This window comes from Colius striatus, chromosome Z (assembly GCF_028858725.1).
Source record: "Colius striatus isolate bColStr4 chromosome Z, bColStr4.1.hap1, whole genome shotgun sequence".
Taxonomy (NCBI): domain Eukaryota; kingdom Metazoa; phylum Chordata; class Aves; order Coliiformes; family Coliidae; genus Colius; species Colius striatus.
Window position 1 is genome coordinate 52,461,260 of NC_084790.1, and position 9,148 is coordinate 52,470,407.

At 43.2% G+C, this 9,148-nt stretch overlaps 1 protein-coding gene across 1 annotated transcript; it reads left to right on the forward strand.

Annotated features, from left to right (window-relative positions):
- The first annotated feature begins 444 nt into the window (after positions 1-444).
- On the forward strand, positions 445-3,850 carry DMRT2 (doublesex and mab-3 related transcription factor 2). The gene is made up of 3 exons (XM_062019116.1): positions 445-792; positions 869-971; positions 2,662-3,850. Exons 1-3 carry the CDS (start codon positions 445-447, stop codon positions 3,684-3,686), a joined length of 1,476 nt encoding a protein of 491 aa, XP_061875100.1. The 3' UTR covers positions 3,687-3,850.
- Positions 3,851-9,148: the final 5,298 nt, after the last annotated feature.

Consider the following 9,148-nt stretch of genomic DNA (forward strand, 5'->3'; position numbering starts at 1 on the left):
TGATGTGTGGAGCCCAAGTGTTCCCTACCTGTCCCCTAAGTCAGAGCGCAGCGGGCGGGAGGGTTGTCAAGATCCAGAAATAAACCGGCCTCTGTGAGGACCTGACAGCCCCGCAGCCCTGCGGTGCTGGGCATCGCCCTGGTGGCGGCGTCTCCCGGACCCGCCGCCTCTGCAGATGCGCTCCCGCTCCGGCAAGCCGAAGCAGGCGGCGGGGAAGCGACCGTCGAGGGTAAGCTGAGCATTGCGTAGGGAGGACATCCGAGCAGACGGTTAGGGGGGAGAGATGGCATCCCAAGTGGGCTTTGTCGCGGCTTCCCGACGGGTGCGCATCCCGGCGGGTCGGGCAGCGGCGGGCATTTCGGAAGCCGAGATTTCTCTGGCTACTGTCCCGCCTCGGATGCGAGCGGCCTGACCCTTCTCTCGCAGCTGCACCGCCGAGGAGTCATGGCGGAAGGACGCGCCGCCGCTGCCGACTGGGAGATCGATGTGGAGAGCGTGGAGGGGGAGGCGGCCGAGGCCGCCGACGCGCCTCGCAGTAACGCCGGCCCGGAGGAGGAAGAGGAGGAGGAAGGCGAAGAGTCGGCGGCGGCCCCACGGCGCGGAGAGCCGCGAAAGCTGAGCCGCACGCCCAAGTGCGCCAGGTGCCGCAACCATGGCGTGGTGTCGTGCCTGAAGGGACACAAGAGGTTCTGCCGCTGGCGCGACTGCCAGTGCGCAAACTGCCTGCTGGTGGTGGAGCGGCAGCGCGTTATGGCTGCCCAGGTGGCCCTCCGACGGCAGCAGGCGACCGAGGTGAGGGACGGGACGGGACGGGACGGGGCGGGCGGTCCGTTCCCGGGCTGACAGTGCCGTCCGATCACTCTCCCAGGACAAGAAGGGTCTGGCGGGGAAGCAAGCGAGCCTGGAGCGCAAAGCAGTCTACCAGAGGCACGTCCGGACGCCAAGCCTCTTGGCCAAGAGTATCCTCGAAGGTAAGAGCAACTCTCCAGCTTCACGGTGCAGCACCACCCGGCAGCGGGAAAACCCGTCTCTGCCACAGGAAAACCCCCTCTTCCCATCCGAGGCGCTCACAAGTGAAAAGCAGCTTTATTTACCGAAATAACCGCGGACTAAAGTGCATCCCGTTACCAGCGCCGCGTGCTGGAGGCTCCGAGGGCATCGGCACCCGTGCCCGAACCCACTGCCCTCGCAGCCTCCGTCCGCGACTCCTTCCCTTTTCACGTCTGGAGTCAATGTGGCCGTACTTCAGCCCGCCACCTCCCTCGGTCCAAAATAATGCTTGAAATACTAGCAATGGTAATTTGAAATTTGAGAATTACTGTTACAAGCTGACATTCTTTTTACATGACTACCCTGGAGCGTTTTGCAGTGCAGGGTAATTTATTCGCGGGTGGTTTTATCAGCAAATGAGTAAATCAATTAGTGTGGTGGGGTTTTGTTTTGTTTGTTTTATTTTTAATCTGAATGCCTAATGCAGCAGCACTGTCTGTGGCATTAGCAATACTAAGATATGCGTAATAGACTGGTCTTTTTTTTTTTTTTTTTTTTTTTCCCCGGTAGAAAATATTAACTGAGGAAGAATAACACTTTAAAGATGGGTATTTCAGTGAGAGGGTGTGGGTTTTTTTTCTTGTTCCGACCCCCTCTTCAGATCGTGTCCAAATTTATTTCTATGGCTGCTTGAATTACTTTCCAAACTGTAGCCCTGTAATGCATTACAGTCCCAAAATGTATATTTTTTTCCCCCTAGAACAGAAATCTCTTTTCTTTGCCTGTGTAAGCCAATTAAAAACCTCTAAGAAACTTGTTAGAAACCTCTAACCTGTTAGAAACATCTGCAGTTCACTCTTTTAAATAATTCTCTTCTCTATTCTGTCCTGTAATTTCTGTCAACTTTCTTTTTCTTTTCTCCTAGTTCTCCTTGGAATTTTCTACCATCTGTAGCAATATGTACATAATGATACATCTTTAGAGAATAGAAAAGGCATCAGCTGTAGGTATAGATATCTTCCTTGGTAATGGAGAAACTCGTGTGAGAGGGATGGGAGCAAAACCAGGTAAAACCCTGTTCTCATTACTCATGTAAGTAGTTCCATTAATCCAATGGGATTACTTGTCTGGGTAGAGCAAACAGGATTGTACCCTATCAGTTATGTTAAATAAACTCAGTTAGTAATTGAATATACTGGAGGCTGGATTTCTCTGCTTTACAGAAGTTTTCTCTTAGTTCAGAAGATACAGGGTATTTGAGTCTTTTCTGTATTTGTTGAAAGTGGAGGGTAATCTCCTTAAGCTGCCTGATGAAATACTAGTTACAAGTGTTTTGCCTTTTTTCCCCCTTCTTTTTTTTTGTCTTGATCTACTGTTTTGGAATTGCTTTTTAAAGTTATTAATCAGCTAGCTTTGAAGGAGGCTACACATTTCAGAGGAGCAGGGGTTGCTTATCCGCATTGAGGAACTTGTACTGAGCGTGCCTGTCCTGTCGGTGCAGGGAGCTAAGCCTCTGTGGTGTGGTGGCTTTAGGAGGAGCCGATGGTGTCCAGGGTTTGCAGCAAGTGCTGGCTGGCTGGCGGGGCTGGCTCCAAGAGGAGCCCTGTTAAAAACACAGCTTGAGTGTTTTTCTTACTTGGCTTCATTCCTAACGCTGCTTTGTTATTTTAGGTTACCGTCCTATTCCAACAGACCCATACCTGGGAGGGAATTCACCCTTGCCACCCCCTGTAAGTGACAGAATGAGAAAGAGACGGGCTTTTGCTGATAAAGAGTTGGAGAACATTATGCTAGAGAGAGAGTATAAAGAGAGAGAGATGATGGAAGCTACACAAGCAGCTGCTCTTTTTCTCCCTAACCGCATGGTGCACGGATCTGAATACAACTCATATAAAACAGCCTTCAACACTGCTCAAGTTGATACTCCAAACAAGGAGTTTTGCAATTTTTTACCAACCTGCCTTGATCTGACCATGCAATATTCAGGATCCAGCAACATGGAACTGATTTCTTCAAATGTCAGTGTAGCTACTACCTATAGGCAGTATCCTCTCTCTTCTAGGTTCTTAGTGTGGCCAAAATGTGGCCACATTAGCGATGCTCTCCTCTACCAGCAATGCCTGCTAAACACTACTACTGTCCAAGCTCTCAAACCTGCGGCAGGTTGGGATGCCAAGGTCTCGCAAAGTCAGGACTGTCCAAACACTGATTACAACATCATGTCTCCAAAACTGGAAAATTCACTACTTCTCACCCACACTCAAGATATTCAACAGTCATGTAATGAGATACCATGCGTTCCTCAGGAAGCTCATGAGAGGTCAGCTTTCTCTCCTCCAAAAAAGACTTTTGCTCAGATTTCTGATAAGGATCTTCTAACTCCTCAGGAACAAGTGTTAAGCAAGATCAACAAAGACAGTATCAAGCCCCTTCCACCACTCAAATATAATCTGTTTCAGTCGCTGTTCCAGCAAGCGTTTCCTGATAGATCAGGAGCAGACCTGAGAATATCACTTACAAAAGAGACTTTTGAAGATGCTTCTAAGAAATACAGAGAGTCTGCCATTAAAGAGAACCAAAAAGGCAAGTTTACAGCAGAAAAGTGCACAAAAGACTTTTCTGGGGCCAAACAGGCCACAATAAAACTTTCAGCAACTGAGCCACTGTCGTTTTCTGTCGAATCCATCCTTAAATAACCTTCTGCAGTTACTAATGTTTCTCAATGAATAAACTGGACCTTCAGTGTAGAGAGTTTGTATGCTTTGCCCTCTGCAGAATTGCTACTGCCTGCCTTGTCTCTTAAAATATTTGTAAAGAGAAATTTCTGCTGTAAGTGGTAATTCTTTCTTTTCTCTCAAAATGAGATATATAAATATGCATGCTTTCTCTTATGAAAAAATAAATATATTTAATTTTTAAAAATTGAAACTGCATGTACAGACTGTAATGTGTTGTTATTTTAAGCAGCACTTATTCAATAAAATGAAACTAACTACAAGCATAGATGTATTCCTAATTCCTCTTTTGTCTTGATTGTCTCTGGTAAGTATTCTCTACATTCAGCTTACACTTCATTCTTTTCTTTCTGCGATTATCAGTGTATTTACCGTGATGGGATAAGAGGTCATTTCTTCTTTGAATCTCCAGTAACTAAGAGAAGAGGTAACAATGACTAGCGTGAATTTTTAAGACTTGATTAGCTTAGGTGGAGTTTGGATTAGATTAAAAATGCTTTTCTTATTCTGAAAGGGGAGTGCATGTTAGTGTAAAAGACTGGTTCATTCCACATCTCTTTATAAAAGCTTCTATTCCTAAAGCAGAAGAGTTCATCTATTGGATTTGAGGAGAAGAGCTCTGGTGAGCTTTTGGATAAAAAGTCAGCTCTTTAAAAAAAATCAATTTTTTGAATAAAGATGTGGGTTTTTTTTTTTTTAACTATTTAGCTGACTTTGGATCCACCTGTAGAATATTTCCCTTCTGAAAACATTTCACTTTGACCATCAAGATCCTGAGATACTTGTGTTGTGGAAATTGAAATGATCTTTAGGCTCTAAAATTATGCAGAGAACTGCCACTGCTAATGAGAAATCAAGTATGATCTCTCAGTTTCATAATCCTCCACTCTTTTGCAGGGATAACAGAAAAAAAGGTCATGAACCAGTAGCATTTACCTTGGAACCTGCAGTGCTCTCAATGTTATAGAAAAAGTTGTTAAAGCTCTCATTATGACTCTGCTTGAAGTTTTCTGAATCTGTGATTTTGTAAGTTTTTTCCCTACATGTTACTACTAGCACACCTAATGCTAACCAGTAATTCCTTGCTTACCTTTCTTCCTTAATATTTTTATCCTGCAGACAGCCCCTAGTTGATTGAAAGGAGCCATCATTCATTATTAGTTTTTATTATTTTTTAAGATATGTTCAGTTTGGTATTTGTGAGCAGAATGTAATTTTTTCTGATTTTATTACACTTGATGCACAGGTTAAATGCTTAGAATCAATCTGAGCCTGTGAATTTCTTTAAGCATCTCTGAAAGTGTTTCTGCTGGGAATGGTTTTGCTGAATAACACTCTTGTCATGAATGGGAGGAGTCTGTCACAGGTGCTTTTCTAAGCTGCTTCGTTAGACTAACAAAATCATTAGAGAAAACACATTTTATGTAACATATATTTTTTACCATATAGACCTTAAAGCACATACAAAATTTATGTAAGGAAAGTAAGATTTGTTGCAGTTTAAAAGAATCTTGGGCACTAGCTAAAGTTTCACTTTTCAAAAGCATTCATAATAACTAGATTTTGCCTAGCTGAGAACACATTTCAAATGCAGTGAGATGTTTTTCATTTTTTTTTTCAAGCTCCATCCTTTGTCCAGTTGCCATTAGAGGGAGTTTTGACTTACTTGAGAGCTGAATCTGCCTGTTAATCAAGTTAACAGTCAGACCAAGCTAAGTAGCTTTTACCCATAGCAAATGTAGTGGAATTCTTCAAATTTCGTCCTTGTTCGCTTTCACTAGAACTTCCTTTGTTGGCTTACTGGGACATTAAATGCTAACAAGTGGGTTTAATTTAAGCAGGGTTTCCTTTGTTATTAAAAATGTGATTTGCTTTGATTTTAGAGTTTCTAGTGTAAACTAGAATGACAGATAAAAGAGGGTTCAACAACCTATGTAGTGAACCAATAATGGGTATTGGAGTTAGTCCCGCATCAATACTTTTTGCCTGACAATGTGTGCATCTAACATTGTTCAGTTTGACATCTGTAATAATTTTCTAGGAGGTCACTTGCCTCTATTTATCCCTTAAAAAATCACCCCAAGACCAAAACAGACTGATGCCTCTTGAGAAGCAATTGGACTGAACAAATTTGGGCTCTGAGGAGACACCAAACACTACGTCTTGGTTTCAGCTGGGACATAGTTCATTTTCTCCCTATTCCCTGGTAGAGTACCCTGTGTTATTAGATTTGTTGTGAGAATAATGTTGATAACCCACTGGTGTTTTAGTTCTTGAGGTTTTTTTTTAGTTCTGTGTCCTCTGCCACAGAGTAGGTGTACAAGAAGATGGGAGGAAGCCTGGCCAGGACAGCTGGCTCAAACTGGCTTAAGGGCTATTCTGTATCTTGAAGTGTCATGCCCAGTATATAAACTGGGGGAATTGGATGGGAGAGGCTGATCACTGCTCAGGCATCAGTCAGCAGGTGATGAGCAATTGCACTGAGCAGCACGTGTCTTTTATGAGGTTTTGTTTTTCTCTCTTTTTGATTATTACCCTTCATTTTAAATGTTGTTATTGTTATGATATTTTATTTAATTTCATTTTTGCTTTACCTTTTTTTCTGATTCTCTTCCCCATCCCACTGGCAGAGGGGAAAGCAAGCAGCTGCATAGTGTTTAGTTTCTGCCTCTGGTTAAGCCATGACACGCTCATACACACACATACACGCATACATAATATATATATGTTCCAGATAGCTCTATTAGAATCCCAATCATAGAAAAAGAGTGACATTTTTATTACTACTTGAAAAAAAATCTCCATGTCTTGCTTCTGTTCCATTAGCTGTTTCTCCCTCTACTTAGTTTAATTTCCTGGACTTTACCTCTCATGCACCTTGAAAGCTTGTTGCACCCAGACTGTTTTTCTCTTCCTTCGTTAAACACTTGTGTAAAGTCTGCTGCTCACAGAGAGAATGATTAGTAGCTTGAGCCAGATGGAGTATACACAGACAGTGTGTCCTTTTCCTAGCACATCTTTGCAGTGGAAGTATAACACTCTTGCATATTTAAGCCATGTGCAGCTCTAGAGCAGAAGCAATGACTTGTCTGCATGTGCTGGTGTGTCTGTGCAAACTTGTGAAGAGAAGTCATTGCTCTTAAACTGTCTAGCACTTACTACTAGGCCATGTTTCTCTGGTGGTAAGTCAGCTGTTAAAATATCCTATGTTCTCCTATGCTTCCTGCTTCTTAAATGACAATTTTTGTGGCATTTGTTGGGTATGTGGACACCTGCATCTTCTGTACAGCACAGATAGCTTTCTCTGAGTACAAGATATACCCCTGTGCCATGCTCATAGGCATCAGGTTGCGTTTCCCTTCCGATCTCCTTCTGATCTTGTTTTCTTCTATATGATTGTGGAACATGTTTGTTGGGAAGCTCAGCTTTAGGGTTGGGACAGGAGAACTCTGCTGGCTGTGGAACACAAAAATGTCATGGAAAGGCGCACAAAGAACCGTTATTTACTTGTACTGCAAAACAGTGAGCTTGAATGATAGCATTGTCAGAGACAACCAGCTATGTGCTGTAAGTGCAGGTCCTCTGTATGCGTACTGAGACAAAAACTTTTATAGGTGTACAGAGGTATCTAAATGTACAGAATTAGAGCATCTGGGAATTAATAGTGGGCTGGACAGTGCCTGGCTTACTACCTGACCTGGTGTGAAGGAGTAGGCAGTGGTAGGTTTGCCTGGAGGAGGGATAGGTTATTGCCAGCTGCTACAGTGACAGTGCCTCTCCTTCCTGCAGCACAGGAGAATTGAGATGGAGTCCATAGTGGGTGGGGAGATAGTCACTGCTCAATAAGTGTAGGTTGCTGACTTTCTCTCAGATGCTGGATTCCCAGAGGTGACTGTACCAGCACTTCTGGCATGCCACAAAGCCTGCTTTTAAACTGTCATTTGTCTTCTTTGAGCCACCATATCGAGTTGCTGGTCAAGGCACTGGATAATCCCATTCCAAGACTGAAATATCTGTGAAATCATCAACTGGATGCATTTGCATTCTGGCCTGAGAACAAGATTTAGCCCTGTGCTGTCTGTACATCCTGCTATGACAAAGACCTCTCCGAGTTTTTCAGCCTGGGCTCTTCATCTCCTTGGCATCACAAAAGCAAGTCACTTTTTGGCCAGCTGTGAAGGCACAAGTCCCTGCAGAGTTAATGGTTCTGTAAGCTGAACATTAACCATCTCCCAGTTGCTATTGTTCTTGAAATAGAGTATTTGACAGTCTCTCAATTTCTTTAAGTGTAGAATAGGGAAGTATGTTCTTATTTTAATTTGGCAGCTTGTTTTGCATGATTAAGCTTTTCAGTTCCTGTATCCAACACTTTCCATTCAGCTGTGAAAGCTGGCACCAGTAGTCATTGCCCATGATGGATAAGATTGTCATTGTATCACTAAGTTAATTCTCTGAATTTCTGCCAACTGAACAGCATAAAGTACACATAATGCCTCCTTTAAATCAGATAGTAGTGATCAGCCATTTTGTGTTTGCTGTCATTGAAACTGAGACAAACTGGCTTACGCAAGAGGGGACTGCTGGAGCAGCATGTGTGGGCAAGTGGAAATCAGTGGCAGCAACGTCAATGTGACAGGGAAGACAAGAACTAGTTGGTGTCTTATGGGAGGAAACATCTCTCTTCCATGAATAACGAAAACACGTAAACTGGAAGAAAAATTCTAATTGTTTGACATCAACAGTACCCTCTCTTCCTGGCCCCAGTATCAGCTCTTTGTAAACAAGCTACAAGAATTTTTCTGTCCAAAAACAGGGCAGAAATCAGTTTCATGAGCTGCAGATATTCCTTTTCTTGTCATTTCAAGGTGGTAGCCTGAAGCTAGTGAACGCTGGTGTTACTGTGACGTGCTGCCTGCAGTACGGGGATTGGTGCTGCTCTGTGGTCACAAACTGAGGGTATGAGGCTATCCTATTAATCCCACTGAACAAAATGCTCCAAACTTTGCATGGATGGGAATGCATTTGTATCTCTGGAATGAAAACTCACCATCTGATCTGTTACTACAAATGCACACTGCTGTGTCTAGTTTCTGCTGACAAATAAAAGCTTTCACAGAGACAATCAGAAAAGAAAGAAGTGGTTCTTCATACTCAGTTATGTTGAGATATTATGTTGCAAGTACCAGCAGAATGAAAAATTACATTGGAAGAAGGCAGTGGCCCAAAAAACTCAAAACCAAAAACAATTACAGGTGAAATCCACCCAAGGGAGAGCAAAAAACTGCATAAACAAGACTACAGATGTGAACGCCAACTGGAGCCTACTAAGATATGTACTTATCCTTGCAAGATGGAGTTTAGAAGTAAATTTAGAAGAGGCACACAGTTTTAAAGAATGACAGATTTCATAGTTGCACTGTCTG

What these genes read in the sequence shown, in the direction of transcription:
- DMRT2 (XM_062019116.1), top strand. Translation starts at nt 445, where the DNA reads ATGGCGGAAGGACGCGCCGCCGCTGCCGACTGGGAGATCGATGTGGAG. An exon ending in GACGGCAGCAGGCGACCGAG is followed by an intron (nt 793 to 868) that starts GTGAGGGACGGG and finishes TCACTCTCCCAG; the next exon opens with GACAAGAAGGGTCTGGCGGG. An exon ending in GGCCAAGAGTATCCTCGAAG is followed by an intron (nt 972 to 2,661) that starts GTAAGAGCAACT and finishes TTGTTATTTTAG; the next exon opens with GTTACCGTCCTATTCCAACA.